The 20,075-nt window shown below is 48.8% G+C and overlaps 1 protein-coding gene across 7 annotated transcripts in view; it reads left to right on the top strand.

The window, feature by feature from the left end:
• The first annotated feature begins 6,941 nt into the window (after positions 1–6,941).
• Positions 6,942–20,075, top strand: part of GPR107 (G protein-coupled receptor 107) — a 387,352-nt gene continuing 374,218 nt past the window's right edge. For all 7 annotated transcript variants that reach the window (XR_011268468.1, XR_011268470.1, XR_011268471.1 and 4 more), the window contains exon 1: positions 6,942–7,108. Coding sequence is in view for 1 of the 7 variants with exons in the window: in XM_069609259.1 (XP_069465360.1) it covers positions 7,001–7,108 (108 nt within the window). In the remaining 6 variants the exon portion in view is untranslated. The remainder of the gene's footprint in view (positions 7,109–20,075) is intronic.

Genomic DNA, 20,075 nt, shown 5'->3' on the forward strand with positions numbered 1-20,075 from the left:
ACACCTGGCTGGCAATGAGCTAGCTGAGAGGTACAGGATCTCACGTCACGCTGACGGCTCTGACACTAGACCAAGGGTGTGCAGGGCAGAGCTGTGTCTGTTTCACTCAGGCATGGTCAGGCGCACCCCTGTCATCAATCAAAATGATGAGATGGGCCACTAACATGCCCCTTGGATGCTGCTGTGCTCTGTTCTCTGGGCCTCAGGCAGACAGGCCTGAAAATCTGAAGGGCTGTCAGGAAAGTCAGTAGGCAGTAGGACTGCTTAAAAAGTGGTATCCTACTGCCTAAATTGGTAGGGTTGGCAAGTATGGAGATGCAGCGCCTGGACTTGAGGCCAGGGATAAATCTTGCATTGCTATCCTGTATTATTTGAAGGGGCGAAGGGAGGAGTTGGGCAGATTGAGGAAGAGGCTATTGCAGTAGTCCAGCCTGGAGCGGACCAGAGCTCTGGAGACATTGGGCCTCATTACGAGGTGGGCGGTAAGGGGTTAACAGCACCGGTAAAGGTGCCGGAGCCGTTAACCCCTCACCGCCCTATTGCGAGGTCCGCTCGCGGGACCCGCTCTGGACGCCTGGTTTTACCAGACGTCCTTAGCGGGTCCCGCGAGTGGCCCAGCATGCTAACAATGGGCCCGCCATTAACATGCTCCCCATTCCCATTGAGCAATGTTATATCCGCCCTACGTCCCGCAGCGCGGTGACGTAGGGCAGCTGAATAAAAGCCCCGCCCCCTCGAGTGGGAGGCATTTCCGGGCAAAGCGAAACCAGCGTGTGTGTGTGTGTTCTTTCAGCGCTCCTGCCTAGGCCGCGCTCCAGCCCACGCGGCCTCCTGGACCGGAGCCAGCCCCTTCGTGCTGGGCCTCCGGAGAACACAACAATGGCGACGAGGTGAGCGAGCATCCACGCGCTCCACCACGACATTGCACGCGGAAGCCACACGGAGGCTCCGTGTGAATTTTTGGACACCCGGTGGGGGCCCCCACGATCACGTGACCCCCACCCCCAAAAAAAAAAAAAAACATTTTTTTTCATTCCCCTCCCACACCTCATCCTCAGGGGGTGACATTTGTTTTTCTGGTCTTCTCGTGTCATCCCGGTCATCGACTGCACAACGTCTCCTACATGGCACACAGGCCACGAAGCGTCAATCCATCGGAGTACAAGTGCCGGTAGGACACTGCCCCAACACAGGGCGCGCACGAACCCAGAAGGCAGAGAATCGGTGATCAAGCGCACGCAACACCATGGCGACTGGGTCATCGACCCCTGGACCCTCCACACCGTCCAGGATGGCGGCAAACCTGTCTATGGCGTCACCACCGCCTCGCACGCAGGGGAGTTTGTCGACGTTGATCCAACCATTCGACCCATTCACAGACCCATCGTCCAGTGGGCCCAGATGGCAGCTATGGCTACAGAAGTTTGAGATGGCCATGGAATGTAAGGACGTCACGTCATCCAGAAAAATGAAAGCTCATCTACTCCTCAGTGTGGGCGACGAGGTGCTGCGCATTTTTAACTCCTTGGATGTGGATGACGGCCAAGATACATACCAGAGTGCGAAGGACGCTCTAACAGCACATTTTCTCCCGCAACTAAATCCAGACTATGAAACCTTCATCTTTTGCACAACCATCCAGGCTGCCGATGAGACTCTCGACGCCTACCACACGAGGCTGAGGAAGCTGGCCATGTCGTGTGAGTTTACGAACACTGAAAGGGAGATCAGGAGGCAAATCATAAATGGAATTCACTCGGAGAAGCTGAGGCGTCTCGTGCTCAGTGAAAAGGGCATCCCTCTACAACGCATCCTGGAACTGGGTCGACAGAGGGAGCTTGCCCACTCCAGGGCCGCCAACATGGAAGTGACCCTACAAAAACTCCAGCCGTCATTTTCCACAGAGATGATTGCTCAAATCTCGGACAGACAATCAACGAGGAGCGAAAGTGGCAGCGGCTACACCCAGAACAGGTGGCAACCTCGAGCACCAGGACCAACCGAATGTGGATGGTGTGGCGGTCAAAGGCACGGAAGGCGAAACTGCCCGGCGCAAGGCACCACGTGCGGAGCATGCGGCAGGAAGGATCACTACGCGAAAGTGTGCAGATCAGTGAACACGCCACTACAGCCTCCACAAGGATCCCAGGAAAAAGGGTCATCGAAAAAAAAGAAACAAGCCAGCGCGAGGAGGGTAGCGGTAGTCAACTCCTCGACAGAAGAAGAAGGGGATGACCTCTCAGCCCTACGACAAACAGCAGGCACGGAGAATGAAGGAAAGGGCCGAAAGGTGTACTTAGTATCGACACTAAACCAAGGGCCAGCACCGTCGAAAAGAAAAGCCAGGCGACGGAAATGCATGGTCAACATACAAGGCCAGGACATACAAATGACCATTGACATGGGGGACTCGGTAAACGTCATGCCAACCACCGTTTTCCAAACCCTCGCACCATGACCCGAGCTAAAATCCACAGACACTCGGCTATTTGCCTACGGCAGTCGGAAACCTCTACCAGTCATCGGGAGGTCCCGCACCACTCTTGAGCATGGCGAACAGAAGTTATGGTCGAAGATCTATGTTGTCAAGGCGGGAATTGAAAGCCTGCTGAGCGGAGATGCGGCTGAAGACCTGGGCATGGTCAAATTCATATGCCACGTTGACGACACATCCGAGGTTGAGAACTTCCTCAGGCAACACCCCAAGCTACAGAGGGGGATAGGCTGTCTCAAAGGAAAGACCATCAAACTACATATTGATCAATCAGTGCAACCACGCGCAGTAAGACACCGAAGGACACCCTTCCACATGAGGGAACAAGTTGAGAAGGAGTTAAGGTCACTCGAAGCCGCTGGTATTATTGAAGAAGTCACGGGACCAACACCGTGGGTTTCCCCGATGGTGGTCACCCGGAAGCCCAAACAGCCAGGAAAAGTTCGGATCTGCATTGACATGCGCCTGCCCAATGCAGCCATCAAAAGAGAGCGACACATAACGCCTACAATTGATGAAATCATCACTGACCTCACTGGATCGTGTGTGTTCTCGAAGGTAGACCTAAAGGCGGGGTACCACCAGCTGAAGCTACACAGAGAGTCGCGCTATATCACCACGTTCTCAACCCACCTAGGTCTGAGGAGGTACAAGCGCCTGAGTTTCGGCATATCGTCGGCCGCGGAGGTTTTTCAACAGACCATCCAGGAGGTCATCAGAGGCATACCAGGGGTATTGAACGTGAGCGATGACATCCTAATACATGCACCGGACACCAAGGAACACATCATGAGACTCAAGACACTACTGGGCAGGCTGGAAAGCGCCGGACTCACAATCCATCGAGAGAAGTGCGAATTCCTAAAACCGGAAATAACTTTTTTTGGATACAGGTTCGACCGCACCGGCATATCACCTGATCCCCAGAAAGTGGCGGACATACAAGCTGCCAGCCCCCCCACGACTCCCACCGAGGTGCGCAGTTTCCTGGGAATGGCCACCTACTGTGGCAGATTCATTCGGAACTTAGCAACCCTATCCGAACCGCTGCGGGAACTAACAAAGGCCAGCACCAAGTGGGACTGGGGGCCCGAATGCCAGGAAGCATTTGAGAGCATAAAAGACTCCCTGTCGACTGATACCAAGATGGCCTACTACGACACGGACCTCCCGACCGAACTATTTGTGGATGCCAGCCCAGTCGGACTTGGAGCAATCCTGATGCAGGTCACGAAAGAGGGCACCAAAAGGTCGATTGCATATGCATCCAGGGCGCTCACAGCAACGGAACAAAGGTACTCCCATATAGAAAAGGAGGCAATCGCCGTTCTATGGGGCTGTCGACACTTCCACATGTACCTATATGGGCGTAAGTTCACGGCGATCACCGACCACAAGCCCCTACTACCAATCTTCATTGGGTCATCAGCACACCCACCAGCCATTTATTGGTTGATTCAGAACTGCCTTACTACACCTCCAGCAATATGATTTCGAACTTGTCTACCAACCGGGCAGTGACAACCCCGCAGACTTCCTGTCGAGACACCCACGCCCAGCCACCCAGCAGGAAGTGCTAGTCGCCGAAGAAACGGAGGAGCACATTTGTCAAGTAGTCCACACCATGAGGCCCAAAGCGATAAACATTGAGGACATTGCAACCGAAACCCAGAATGACCACTGTTGCGATCTGGTAAAAGATGCCATCATGTCAGGCAACTGGAAAGACTTCATGTCGCACACACGCAACACAACCGAGGGGGCCGAGGAGTTCCTAGCAGGCATGTTCATGGTTCGGCAAGACCACTCAATCACGGAGGGAGGGCTCCTGCTAAGGGGTGACCGCATCATCATACCCCCGAGGCTGCAGGACAGGATAGTTGCTCTAGCGCATGAAGGACACCAAGGGCATGCAAGAACAAAGGCACGGGTCAGACACAGGGTATGGTTCCCTCACATCGACGATCGTGTTGAGGACCTAGTGAACACATGTCTACCCTGCCAAATAACGAGTGGACCACCAGACCCAGAACCGATCCTATCGGCCGAGCGTGGCCGGGCACGATGGGAAGCGATCAGCATTGACTTTTGCAAAATCAGAGAGGGTCTACATCTACTGGTGGCAATCGATGACCACTCACGCTATCCAGAGGTCGAGATACTGGAGTCCACCGCCGCGGAAGTGGTCATCCCGGTAATAGAAAAGATGTTTGCCACCCATGGTCTGCCCACGACCATTAAGAGTGACAATGGACCCCCATTCACAGGGGAGGAATTCAGGTCATACCTACAGGAACTGGGCATTAAATATCACCACATCATGCCAAGGTGGCCACAAGCGAATGGGGACGTCGAGCGATTTATGAGGACCATCAACAAGGTACTCCGAGTATCAAAGGCAAACGCCAGCCCGTGGAGGGTCGACCTATTCCGGTTCCTAAGGAACTATCGGGTCACCCCCCACAGTACCACGGGCATACCACCTGCTGACCTTATGTTCGGAACTATCATCAACTCGCCGATCCCCCATCATCCAAGCAGAACCCCTGACGACGTCGACCATGCACGCGTGGAAACGAGGAGAACACGTGCCAATGCTCACATGAGCGCCAAGAGAAGAGCAAGGCCCTCAAACCACAGAGTGGGCGACCAAGTCATCATGTTGCGAAATCCCACGAAATCCAAGTTAGACACCAGGTATGAGGAACTGCCATTTATCAGCAACCGGCGTGGGACCATGATAACTGTCACACGGGGAGGTCGGGAAGTAACAAGGAACGCCTCCTGGTTCAAGCCTGTGCCCCAGCACCTCTGGACGGACTGCGAGGGGCCTCACAACGACAACGAGCAACAAAGCAGCGACGTGCCGGCGCAAGACCCCGAGGAGGAATCCACAGGGGATTGCAGCTGGCAATCACCGAGACTGCCCAGCAGTGAGGACACATGCAGCGAAGGTGAGCAGACTTACGAACCGAGCGGGGACAGCCCCCAAGCGAAGCGATACAGTCTGAGAAAGACCACGAGACCGCCTACGAGGCTGAATGACTATGTATGCTAAGCCAACAGCAGTGGCAGGAGTTTATAGTTGAGCATGTTGTTTATGTTTGTTTTGTTAGGTTATTTTGAAATAAAGGAGGAATGTTATATCCGCCCTACGTCCCGCAGCGCGGTGACGTAGGGCAGCTGAATAAAAGCCCCGCCCCCTCGAGTGGGAGGCAGTTCCGGGCAAAGCGAAACCAGCGTGTGTGTGTGTTCTTTCAGCGCTCCTGCCTAGGCCGCGCTCCAGCCCACGCGGCCTCCTGGACCGGAGCCAGCCCCTTCGTGCTGGGCCTCCGGAGAACACAACAAGCACTATGGGGGCTCAAATGGGAATGGGGATGGTCCGGGTTCCCTGAATGGGGAAATACTGGACCCTCCAAGGTCGGAATCGCCCGGTATTTCCCCATTCAGGGAACCCGGACCGGGGTTTGGAGGCAGACATGCCCTCATTAAGGGCATGGCTACCTCCAAACTCGTAACGAAGCCCATTAAGTTTCTGGGAGAAGGTGATGAAAGGGAGAATTGTGAGGAATACACATAGCTCTCAACTCACACGCTTTTGGCGGGTGTCATCCGCCTTGTAAACAGCTGACTCATCCGCCAAGCCTCTTGCACGCCCATTCGCTTAAATGGGCTCTCACCCGCCAAAAACAAAATCGGGTGTTTTCAGACATGCCACGTTAGGCCCTAAGGGGGAGATTTCATGACAGCAATCGGGAGAATGTATCTTTCCCATAGGATTGCATTAGGGTTATAATTATTTTAGGCAGGAGACAGTAAAAAATAGACAGATTTTTCTTTAAAAAATTGGGAGTCTCATGCCTAAATTGGAAGGGTTGGCATGTATGTTTTTTCACCCGCCTTTGTGACACAAATGGTTGAGAGCTATGAATACATCTGGTCCAATTTTATATGTTGGAATTGTGAGGCTTGTTTTGTTTTAGTCATTTTATATTTTAGGACTACAAATCCCAGAATTCCACAAAACAAAGTAGCCTGGATGGTTTTGTCACACATGGAATGGGAAATATGAAAGCTGTATTTATAAATGGAGTTTTTCAGGAGTACGCATCGTAGAATGCAGAGTTTAAATCAAGGGTGGGCTGGCAGGTCCCCGTCCATCCTCAAGCTTTATCATGTCCTGCTTCTTTCCTAGTCACTCTAAGAAAGCTTCATTGAAGCCAAGGAGATGAGCATCCTATTGGCGGCCATGTGTGCGCCAGGCATCTATCTCCTCTCCCTCGAACGCGAGGAAAGTTACCAAGCTTTGCCTGACCTTGGGATGGACGTCATCGTCCCGTGTACGGCGGCCATGTTGGGAGTAGGGAAACCCTGACGTGTCGCACAGCGAGAGAAGGCGTGGCTCCCGTGCGTGGGCGGGACCTGTCATCGCGCGCTTCCGTTTACACTGTGACCCCACGCCAGGTTGATCCCGGAAGTGAGCGGCGCGGGTGCTGTGTGCGGAAGATGGCTGGTGGAGGGGCTGCGAGTGGCGGCTGGAGCCTGCTCGGGGGGCTCCTTCTGAGCTTGCTGCTGAGAGGGGGGAGCGGACGCGTGCACCACCTGAACCTTCAGGTACCGGCCCCGGGAGACAGCGGGAGGGAGGAAGGAAGGGGGGGGGGGTTCATCTGTGCACACACCTGGGGGATCTGAGGCTGCACCTCATGGGAGCATCTGGGGTACCCTATGGGGGGGGGGGGAGGAAGAGAGGTGGCGGGGTTCATCTGTGCACACACCTGGGGGACCTGAGGCTGCACCTCATGGGAGCATCTGGTGTACCCCCTGGGGGGTGGGGGGGAGTGATGGTGGGTTCATCTGTGCACACACCTAGGGGACCTGAGGCTGCACCTCATGGAAGCCTCTGGGGTACCCTCTGGGGGGGGGAAGAGTGGTGGGGGGTTCATCTGTGCACGGACCTGAGGCTGCACCTCATGGGAGCATCTGGGCACCCTCTGGGGGGGAGGAAGAGTGGTGAGGGGTTCCTCTGTGCACACACCTGGGGGACCTGAGGCTGCACCTCATGGGAGCATCTGGGCACCCTCTGGGGGGGGGGGAAGAGTGGTGGTGGGTTCATCTGTGCACACACCTGGGGGACCTGAGGCTGCACCTCATGGGAGCATCTGGGCACCCTCTGGGGGGGGGAGGAAGAGTGGTGAGAGGTTCCTCTGTGCACACACCTGGGGGACCTGAGGCTGCACCCCATGGGAGCATCTGGGCACCCTCTGGGGAAGGGGGGAGGAAGGGTGGTGGGGGGGATTCATCTGTGCACACACCTTAGGGACCTGAGGCTGCACCTCATGAGAGCATCTAGGGTACCCTCTGGGGGGGGGGGGGAGGAAGAGTGGTGAGGGGTTCCTCTGTGCACACACCCGGGGGACCTGAGGCTGCACCTCATGGGAGCATCTAGGGTACCCTCTGGGGGGGAGGAAGAGTGGTGAGGGGTTCCTCTGTGCACACACCTGGGGGAACTGAGGCTTCACCTCATGGGTGCATCTGGGGTACCCTCTGGGGGGGGAGGAAGAGTTGTTGGGGGTTCATCTGTGCATACACCTGGGGGACCTGAGGCTGGACCTCATGGGAGCATCTGGGGTACCCTCTGGGGGGGGGTGGAGAGTGGTGAGGGGTTCCTCTGTGCACACACCTGGGGGACTTCAGGGTGCACTTCATGGGTTAAAGCTCATGGAAGCATCTAGGGTACCCTATTGGGGTAGGGGGGACTGTTGCCGGTGTAGCCTGTGGACATACCATAGCTGTCCTGGGGTTTTTGGGGGGGGTGGGAGGGTGAGTAGTTAAGGGGCCCAGGAACGTTTTGGGGGTCTGAAGGTTTTATCTGAGTGAGGGCAACACACAACTGTATGTCATTAAAAATAGGCAGTAGGAGACACCCATTAGGTATAAGGCAAAAGACACTAACATAAAGTGGCCAAGGAGATGCAGGGTCAGTCGAAAGACAGTAGGATAGTAAAGAAAAAAACTGTCTAGACCTGTCCTACCCTTAAGGTTTTAAGAGAAAACCCTGTCCCTAGGAAGCAGTGATGTGCCGCTTACAAACAGGGGGAGACAGTAAAAGAAATCAAAAGAGAATTCATTTTTTGAAAAAACAACAACAACGTGAAGGTTGTTGAACTCCTGAAAATCCTTGGTCACTAAGTCCTCCCAGAGGAGGAAAGGGCACAAAAAAGGGGCAGGATGTCAAAATAAAAGTAAAGTATACACCGTGGTCTAGAAATCCAAATAGATGGGTACGAAAACTGGACTGTCTATTATGGGTACATTACACCTTTACTAACCCATAGACAGATCGAGATTTACCAAGGTGACTCTACAAGTAAAATTATAGAGGAAAAAAAGCTCAACACCATGTTTTTGTATTGCTGTAATCCAAGCTAATTAGTCCAGCAAATATCCCCTGGTGGGGATGCGGGGAGCCAATTTCAAGTGAAGACAAAACGTGAAGACAACCTAGAGGTCACGTTAACCATTCCTATTAGGCGTTTAAGTAGTAGGAAGGGACGTGAAACCTCATAAAAAGACATAAAACAGGTTGTGCATGGTAAAGGTAGAGTATGTTTTGGTTCTCCACCATGTAACAACCACCGTCTACCGGCTTCAGTGGTATAGTTTTGGTGTAACCATATTCATCAGGACAGTCTTCTAAAACAAGGGGGGGAAAGAGTTTTCTATGCAATGCTCAATATTCCATTACCATATTGCTGCCATGGGGTTTTAAATACTTTACCCCATTTTCTAGTGCCAGTGCAGGAAGGTTCATGAGAAAAAGCTTAACCACTGCAACAGGATGTATTCAAGAGATGTCGTGCATCTAGATGGCAGGAGCACATGGATCTAAACGGGATCAGTGTGCATTGCGTTGTCGTATTTTCGACACAGCACAGCTGTAGAAACCCCCGGGGGTTAAGGTTTTTCTCATGAACCTTCCTGCACTGGCACTAGAAAATAGGGTAAAGTATTTAAAACCCCATGGCAGCAATATGGTGATGGAATATTGAGCATTGCATAGAAAATTTTCCCCCCCTTGTTTTAGAAGACTGTCCTGATGAATATGGTTACACCAAAACTATACCACTGAAGCCGGTAGACGGTGGTTGTTACATGGTGGAGAACCAAAACATACTCTACCTTTACCATGCACAACCTGTTTTATGTCTTTTTATGAGGTTTCACGTCCCTTCCTACTACTTAAACACCTAATAGGAATGGTTAACGTGACCTCTATGTTGTCTTCACGTTTTGTCTTCACTTGAAATTGGCTTCCCGCATCCCCACCAGGGGATATTTGCTGGACTAATTAGCTTGGATTACAGCAATACAATAACATGGTGGTGAATTTTTTTTCCTCTATAATTTTACTTGTAGAGTCACCTTGGTAAATCTCGATCTGTCTATGGGATAGTAAAGGTGTAATGTACCCATAATAGACAGTCCAGTTTTCGTACCCATCTATTTGGATTTCTAGACCAAGGTGTATACTTTACTTTTACTTTGACATCCTTCCCTTTTTTTGTGCCCATTCCTCCTCTGGGAGGACTTGCAGTGACCAAGGATTTTCAGGAGTTCAACAACCTTCACGTTGTTGTTGTTTTTTCAAAAATGAATTCTCTTTTGATTTCTTTTACTGTCTCTCCCTGTTTGTAAGCGGCACATCACCGCTTCTTAGGGACAGGGTTTTCTCTTAAAACCTTAAGGGTAGGACAGGTCTAGACAGTTTTTTTTCTTTACTATCCTACTGTCTTTCGACTGACCCTGCATCTCCTTGGCCACTTTGTTAGTGTCTTTTGCCTTATACCTAATGGGTGTCTCCTACTGCCTATTTTTAATGACATACAGTTGTGTGTTGCCCTCTTTTGTGATACAATACTAGTCTGTTAGGGCTGCACCCTGCTAACTGCATTTTGAGTGCCCTTTTGTCTATAACTTTATCTGAGTGAGACCATGGGTAGTCTTCGGATGTACATTGGGACACTGATCACATCTCCGGGCAGCGCTTGAAGAGATCATGGGTGCTCTGGGGGTACATGCGTGTCACTTGTTGAGGCCACACGTTGAGGAGCTGTGGATGGTGTTGTCTGGGAGAAGCCACAGGGTGAGTGCCCCTCACATACTGGTGCCCGGGTGTCGTGGCTAGGAGGGGCAAGCATGCAGACCATGTGAGTGAGTAGGGAAGATTAATTGGGGGCCATATGGAGAAGCCATAGGTTAAGTGACTGTCAGAGGGTGGTGTCTGTGGTAGCTTCAGGAATATGGGTGGGTTGAGGCTAGGGGACACCATGGCACAGGGATCAGCAGAATGTATTATAAGGCTACATACCACAGCGAGTGAAATGGGGTGTTTTCTTAGGTATAGAGGAGAGGACGGCTATTGGGGTGGAGGGATGAGAGACCATGACAATGAACGATGGAGGTTACCACTTTTTACATTTATATTCTGTGTTTTAAAAAAACAAACTTTTAGCCAGTTATTTGGAAAATAATGTGTTATTTGGTTGCTTGCACCTAACTAATTGAATGCACCCTGTTACCCTATAGGCTTTGATTGTGCTATTTAAGTATCTTGAGTGAATAAGAGAACTTGTGGAACCTGGCGATTTGTAGATTCCAGGTCTGGTCATTGTACTAGACTTTCAGGATGGGAGCTTCACTGGAAGGATGTACATTGCCTGCTCTCCTGTCTAACCTTCTATACTTATTATACCTGTAACCAATAAAGTATATTTCCCTTTGTACTCACCTGGTCCTGCGTGTTTTCGGAGTCCTTCCTGCTTCGCCTGATGACAAGGATGCTACAGCTATAAACAAGAATTTCAATGGAACAGTCTTCGGGATAGCGCAGCATGGCATAAGCTATCGCTGTGGCTGCAAATGACCTAAAGTGGGGGACAGTTCTGCCATAGAAGCTTTGGAAGCAGGTGACATTGGGGAATATACAGTTTGCTTATGGAGATATTGGAACACAGGGGTGAGGCAGCTACTTTGCCAGAGTGGTAGCATGGCAGTAGGGATACCTGACACTGAGAAGCCACACCAGTGCATTGGGGGGTTGGACTTTGCCAAAGTGAGTTGGCCGAGAGCTGCAAACTACCAATGTGAAATTGTATTCAGGGGAATGCTTGCGCACATGGCATCTAACATTTTATTGCTAAAGCAGTAAAAATACTCTGGTGAATGTGATTGTTGGTCTTGATATTTGTTCCTTTGTCTTGTGTTATTCTCTTGCTGTTTTTTAATAGAAATATTTTGTCACTGTTTCTGGAAACAAGTCTTTCCATAAGAATAAGTTACCCAATCTGCTGGAGTGTAATTTTGTATGGATGTGATGACTTGTGTCATTGGTCAATTTATGAATCCACGTTGATGGCATCGGATGAGTTGGGGGTGATGCTGGTACCGATTACAATGTTTTGAATACTCATTGCAATTTGAGTGGCATGCTGGTGGATATTTGCTTTTAATATAATGTTGATCAATTTCTTTAATTTTCGCACTGAACGTTGAAGTACAGTTCTGGTTTGTCCTTTATTCGTATGGCTATTTTGTAATGTTGCATCCCACACGTACTTGAGCAGGTGGGCACTTGTGTAACATGATTCCCAAATATTTAACGGTTCGATGGTGCCACGCTCGGATGGCATTGTGAATGTAAGCATGTGCCACACTTAGGTGGAATTCCTTGCTTTAGCTTGCGTCACATTTAGACAGGATTATGCATGCTTGGCAGGGCTATGAATGTTAGCATGTGCAACTCTTAGATGGAATTCTTAACTTGGTGTGCGTCACTTCTAGACAGAAATATGAGTGTTAGTATGTACCACACTCAGATGAAACTGTGAGTGATGACTGGTGCCACACTTGGATGGACTAGTGATCACTGGCCTGCCTCCCATCTGGATACAATGTTGACGGTTAGGTGGTGCCACGCTCGGATGGCATAGGGAATGATAGCAAGCATCACAACTAGACATAATTGCAAGGACAGCAATGCTAACTAACCAATCCACTAACAATTTCATCCCTCTGCATACACCTCTCAAACTCTAACCAAACACAACCACAAGCCTAAAAAGCAGCAATCCGCACAAACTTCACTACACTGCAACAACAAAACAAACCACACATAGACTTGCACAACAGCACACGACTACCGACCGTAAAACACCCCAAGCCCAGCCAACGGACCCACCGGGCTGAAGATGCCAACAGCACATCACTGCTCTCTTGCACTTTTGCAGCTTATTCCCACTAACTCAGCCCCCCTCTCCCTTTTTCAGAGCCGCCAGGGAACCACTCCGGTGGTGATAGTGCGCGGTAGAAATATCCTTTAACATTTACCTTCTATTCTTCTTGTTGTATTTATTGAGTGCGGACCTAGTTTCGAGAAGCGGCGGATCGCTTTACAGGTGTATACAGCAGAACAGATGCATAATAGATTGCTTTTCAGAGGTAACGACAGAAAAGATATACAGCGGGGGGTGGGATATAGATGAGGGGTACAGCTGTACTGGGTGGTAGGGAGGAGATGGGCAGGTGGCGTCTAATGAGTCAGGCGGCGAGACAGGCGATGTAATGGCTGAGGTGTTAAGGCAGAGAGATTTCTTGAAGAAGTGGGTCTTGTGTTCTTTTCTGAAAGGGGGCAAGTCAGATGCTGACAGGGAGGAGGTTCCATAGCCTTTGGGCATAGGCAGAGAAGGGTTGTTTTCTGTTCCTTTCCTTTTTGTAGTGGCAGGATTTCAAGTCTGCACGTGTCATGGCTTCTGGTGGTGCGCTGTCCACGGAGATGCTGAGTTTCTCGGCGAGGTAGCTGGGTGACTTCTGGGCGACTGCCTTTATAGATAATGCAGCAAGACTTGAGGGTGATTCGTGTCCATTAAATAGTTGACTTGAAAATAGTTATGTCAAGGGAGCGAGGAGTGCATCTGTTCTCAGAAACCTGTTCCGTTACATTTAGAAATGGTAAATGACTTGCACCCACTGTGTATCAGAGGCGGCGGCAGCTCTAGGGTGCCTTGCGGCTTGATGCTGACACTGATGGGACGTTCGATAGGTCCCTTTCTCTAAGCTCCCCTCCCGATCTGGCGTGTTGCCGTACAGACTCCGCCAGCTCCACGGCTCCAGAGGTCCCGCAGTACAGTGGACTGGAGCTGAAGAGGCTGACACACCGATACTCGGCGGCGAGTGTCAGTGTAAGCCACATAGCCACCTCGGGCATTCTAGCCAGCCCTTGCGGTAAGCGCTCAGGACTCGTACATAATTTTTGGATAGTTCTGCACCACGCTAAAGGTGTAGCATTTGGCTGGTGCTCCCTTCGTTCTCTGCACTTTTCAATCTGCCGTTGCTGCATATTTAGCTGATTTCGCTTGCCTAGCCCCAGTCGTGTAGCGTGAGGTCATCATGTCCGCTAATAAGAAGGGAAATATTGATTGCACGTTGAGTAGACCTCAGGAACAGACTGGGGGCCTCACATGAGCTCTGTGGCCTCTTCCCCGTCCGACCAACAGAGACCGTGTTTCGGAGGTCTTGGCACTCAGTACTCGCAGGCGACTGAGATTGCGTGATAGACCTCCTGCCACTATAATGCCTCACAATAAAAATCTTGCCTAGTCGAAAAAAACTCCCAGTCAGGAACCATGTAGTTCCTCCTTTAAAATTGGCCCCCTAGAACCTGTGTCACCAGAGTGCTTTCAAAAATCTAGCACTGCTGAGACAACAGTGCCAGTTTTAACCCCAGTCAAATCCCCATGCCCGGGAAAATTAATTAATTACACTGCTAACAATCAAGGCCATGTTCCCCAAGGTCGGGCCATGCCCATTTTAGCTCAATTTGAGCACATTGACCCCTCACAATGGTCTGCTCTTATGGCCAGTATAGCCAAAGAGTTTCTTTGTAAGGATCCTTTTGACCTTGGTCTACTGGCTGACGCCCTTAACGATTGGGTGGTGGACATGCGACCGCCTAAAGTGAATACTGCGTCACAAACAGATGAGCTGTTCAGTCTTCAGTCCCACCTCAGATATTAAAGGTCAACAATGCTTGTCAAGTCCGTATTTTAAAGGAGATAAAGAGATCAAGCTGTAAAAACTGATTTGTAGCGAGAGGCCACCTAACTCCACCATGCCTGTATTAGACAGCAGGAGGAAAATAACAACCCCCAATTTGTCCCCCAAGAGCCTAATACAGGATAGATTGCTCCCCTCATTGCCCTCTGATCAGAAATCCGGCCAATCTGCCCACAATGATGAAAGCTAAATGTGAAACTTTTCCCATATGGAACATTCATCTAAAAAAGTCACAAATGCCAACAATAAAGGACTCGAATACGCATTATTTCATCATGAACCAAAGAAATTTTGTTATAACCAACATTCGCAAAATAGAAGGAAAAGAGACTAGAGAAGGTCTGCGCAATAAGGTTCTTGCCTGGTTGAGGCAGAGAACTGGACCTGGTGTGGTTAGTCTCTCCGATTTTAAAAATCCCGCGCAGAATGGACCAGAGTGACTGGTGCTCTCAACCTAACAGTGAATTGTGTTTTAGCCGGTTGTTTGGACAATACCCTACCTGTGTTTCTCAGATGTTATAAATATTTACCCAGGGGGCCTTCGAGCTGTAATTTGATCCTCCTGACGAACGCTCAGGGTATACCTTTGTTCTCCTTACCCACCACCAAAGATACAGACCTTTCACCCCCTGAGTTTGTTGAAATTTCCTGAATTAATTTTGAATTTCTCATACTGAATGTATTATTTCTGTTCTTAGTTTTTCTCTTTGTATCTATGTTGTTTGTTCTGTAAGCGCCTTTAAGCCTTTGGGTCCCCTGGTGCGCTATATAAATTAAAGTAATCCGTTCATTAAATGCTGGACATGCTGCAGGTGAAGACAGACAAACGTATATCCGGGATGTCAGAAGTCGGAGCAATCTTAGTTTATCCGCATACAACTTTTTGTCAACACTGTGGGGGCGAGTTTTCTGTCATAAATCTGAACCTATTTTACACTACAAGTTCTTGACTGCCTTGTGGGAGGATCTTATTTATTTATTTGAATTTGTATAGCGCACATCTTCCCGGGAGCATTGTGGCGCTGAAAGTAGTCTTGCTTGTTACATAGTGCATATATTACAATAGGTAAACAGTAGGGGGGGTGTTACTCCCAAACATTGGGTACAGTAATTTGTGAGGATATATCATGGATACATAAAGTTGTCATATACAGTAGAGGAAGAGGAGGGTGGAATATGTTAGTCGAACAGGGTGGTGGCACTATTGGAGTGGTAGCACTTTGAAGCAATCTGGATTGCTGTGTTTCTGATGCATGTTTTCAATTTGATGTACATTAAATGTCTGGATGTGAGGGGTGCATCCTTACATGGTCTCGGAGATGCACACAGGAAATCCTAATGTCTCTGAAGCCTTGCTGCCCCGAGGCTATAAACGGGCCAAATGAACCCTGGAACAAGCTACCAAAGCTTATAAGACTCCAACCTCCACTTTGAAGACCATAAACAGCATCTCACTGATCACTCCACTCGACCCCGTTTCTTCCTCTCTGAAGTCCACTGCACCGCTGCTCATTGGAAATTTGCCCCGATTTGTTGTGTCCCTCGTTTTAGTCTTGGAGGCACTAGCTCAGACTTAACTTTATAAGTGACTTGTATTAACGCTGTCTATTTATAGATCAGAAAGGAGTAGTGACATCAGAATTATAACAGATATGTATAAGCCAGCATTCTAATAGATGAGCATAAACATAACTGCAGTTTATGCCACTGTCTGTGAACCCACCCTTCCCCGCAGACTTGGGCCACATCTTCCTCCCTTCTTAATCTTCTATTGTGGAGGAGAGAGCACCTCCCGTTGTTTGAGGCATCATATCAAATCAAACTGTCTTACACAATATTTTATGTTGGCTAATATCACTGAAGCTTTTTTTTCTTATTGTTAGTTTGAGATTGGAAATACGTTTTTTGATTGCATTGTGACAAGTTGATTAAATGGGTCCTGAGCAGGAGGTAAACACAAGCTCCTATGTGTAGGGGGGAGTATCTACTACTGGGGAACCAGGAGTGAGTGCACCATGCTCTACAAATCCAACATACGCATGAGATGCACACACTAACTTTTTGACCATTGTGTATGATCCATTATGATGTGTCCTAATTCCTCTTTGTTTATATTCTCAAACACTCTGTTAATCTCGCGTATGCATGTTAGTAAGGCACCAGTTGCCTGTGGGAGCCAGAAATAGCTCCTGGTAGTTGTTGCATGCAGGCTAACGAGGCTCTTCTAGGCCTTCTCCAGAAGGTAAATGGCTCCCAGCAATTCCAAACCCTCTGCCGATAGTTTGGCATTGCTTGGAAACACTCAAGCATGTGTTTATATATTTTTTGCATGTTCATTACTTTTTCTACGATTAGTATGTATTAATTTATATAGCACCTATACAAAGGAAAGTGTTTCAAAGCGCTCAAGGAGGTCTGGCCCTTTCATGGGAGGGGCGGGGGGTCCGGGTGGGAACAGTCGCTCAGAGCCTTTAAAATTCAGAGACGATGATGGTCTGCACAGGCACGTTGCATTTGGATCGCGCAAGTACATAGACGGTCATAGGGACGGGGGAGGTCCAAGTGCATCCAGTCCGTGGAGACTGGGGTAAGTGCATGGAGAGCCACTCTCTTGGTGTATTTCTAAGTGCATTGAAGGTGGTTGGGTCTAGGGACCTGAGGCAAGTGTGAGCACTGGCGTGGGAGCCCGAGACCAGCGAGACTCTGAGGTACACCAGGCGTCCAGTCAGCAAGCTGTAAGGAAGAGTGAGAGGAGAGGGCTATGTTAGCAGGGTAGAGGGTGAGGGAAGGAGGAGAAGAGGAAGGTCTTTCGGAGTTTCCGGAACTTAAGGTCAGGCTCAATATGGAGGGCAGCAGGGAAGCTGTTCCAGAGGGAGGCACCTGCTGAGGATAAGGATCTCCCTCCAAATCTCTTCTTGGAGAACCGGTTCAGTCGCAGAAGGTTGGAGGTAGATGAGCAGAGGGCTTGTGAGGGACAGTATTTAGGTAGGCAGCGTAACTTAATAGTGGACAGTCAGATATGAGCGAGGAGGAGGTGACCGAGGGTAGCCTGTCATCCGCGTAACACTGGAAGTTAAGGGTGAAGTGGCAATCACTCGCACCACGGAAGCCATATAGATGTTGCAGAACCAAGGGGAGGGGTTAGATCGCTGGGGAACGCCACAGGCTGAGAGAACTCAGAGTTCCACCTGGGATGGGCGGTCTGAGAGAAAGGAGATTTACCACGCCAGAATCTGGCCTGTTATTCCCAGGGTTCATATACTTGTGGTCAGGATGTTGTGGTTAACTGTGTCCAAGGCAGATGAGAGGTCAAGGAGAATGAGAGGGGGGGCGGTGTTAGTTATTGCCTGCGAGTTTGAGGTAACCCTTGGTGCATTTTCATTCTCTTTGATGTTGATTTAGTCCATTATTGATGAAGGGCGTCTTCTGGGGCTGCCTGACTAGGCTGGCCAATATTCATGGATGTTTTGTATACGCCCTCGTTTTATGCAGAGGGAATCTTTATTACTCAAAAGAAAACGGGAGGCCACATTAGTCTGTGTGATATGTAAAGTTTCACTTATGAGATTGTGAGAGCCTGGGAGGTTCTTCAATTCTCACAGATCTGAATTTGGTGTTCAGAGAATGAAGAGGCTGCACATTTTTAAAGCAACCCCTTAAATTCCTTTAAAAAAATGTTTGGGTATTGTGATATGGTTTACTCAACCTTTAACAAATTCATGAACCGCAATAAACGTAGAAATACGCAATTATATCAGCATTTTCACTAATAGTCAAATATACAAATGAATAGAATTTGTTCAAAAGAAATACTTTGTCTAAAAATCTAAGCAATGATAATAGCAGTGATGTACTATTTCCCTCCCATAGCCGATACCATAAAGTGCGATTTATAAGCCTGAAGTTTTTTTGCAATAAAGTGCCAAGTGTTTAATAGTCCATAATGTCTCTGGCGTCCCACATAATTGACAAAATCCTTGAGAGACATCCCCAAATGTGGACTCATAACCTCAAGTGTGGAGCTGGTTACATTTTAAATGCATAACAGACATACGAGCCTTAGAATCAAGGAACCAGGACAAATATGGGTACAGGGTGTTTTTTTTCTTTCCCTTGATATATAGCGTATTAGTTATAAAGTTTATAAGTTCCCATACGCCTTGTAGTCACAGCACAATCCATCTCAAGTAGCTTCCTTTTGACCGAAAGTCGAACGCTCTTGAGCTTGTTTTTGGATGATTCAATAGACTGCAGAACATCATTCTATCAAAAATGAACTGACGGAACAAATGGAGTGAGCTTTGTACCTTTCTGCAAGATTAACACATAAAGATCTCGCAGGAGGACAGAGCAGCTTGACAAACAGATACATTTGTTTCCAAATGATTTGTGTCTCAAATGAGATTAAGCCAAACACATGCCCAATTATAGCATTGGGAATTGTAAGTGGTAAACCAAATGCTTTTTTCCACAGTATACCTTCTAACGAATTGTAAAAGCTCTAGACCCTAAGTCAAAGAAGGTTCTGCTTTTGCAACATAAAAACGAATTAGAGATGAACATGCAATGTGCATTCTTTATTGTAAACTATTTTCATCTGTGCAAGCAAAGGTTGTGCTTTAAGTCAAAGTCTCTCTTTAGGCTCTTTGTGCCGTAACGTTAGACCAAATACAACCAGGGTAGTGTAAGAAAGGGACCAGACTTAACCTTGCATCCCCCACCGTCCAGATCATACTCTTGGGTTTACGTTTCCTGGTATGATGAACGACCTTCGATTTGGGCCCATTAATAAGCAGATTATTCAGCCAGGCATTTTCAGAGAATATCTAGAGTTTCCTCTGCAGGTCTATAGGGGTCGGGTCCAGAAACAAAAGGTTGTCTGCAAATGCCAGCCAATTAATATGCAAGTCTTCCAAATGGACAGGAAGGCTGAGATTTGCCTTCCATAACTCTTCCGAATCAGCCAACTACAAATTAAAAAGCAATGGTGCCAGCACACCCCCCTGACTTAAACCGATGGATATGTTAATATGTTTAGACCGGGCACCTTGGCGATTTAGCCAGACACGTACATCGATATGTACATGCAGACACGCCAGAATCTTCACAATAGGAACTGAAATAATCCAATTCAGCAATTTTTGCCTTGGCCGTTCCCGTTCAACTCTATCAAGAGCGCTGCTCGTATATAATCGGGCAATATAGTCCCAAGTTTTCCTGTGTTAACCTCGGCCAGCAAGTCAGTAATAACTAGTCCCATCAGAGTAGTTCAAGTGTTCCGAAATCCGATTGGAAAGCTGGAGAGAAGAGTTTCTCTGTCCATCTGTTTAAATCGCGTACCGACAAGGATGTCAATATTTTACTTGAAGCATCTAAAATAGCCACACGATGATAAAAGCCCAGTCCCCTTTTTATAAGTATCGGGATTAGAAAAGATGTTTTCCATGAGGGAAACTTATTTGTAACCAGA

Source organism: Ambystoma mexicanum, chromosome 8 (assembly GCF_040938575.1).
Source record: "Ambystoma mexicanum isolate Mex_15411 chromosome 8, UKY_AmexF1_1, whole genome shotgun sequence".
Taxonomy (NCBI): domain Eukaryota; kingdom Metazoa; phylum Chordata; class Amphibia; order Caudata; family Ambystomatidae; genus Ambystoma; species Ambystoma mexicanum.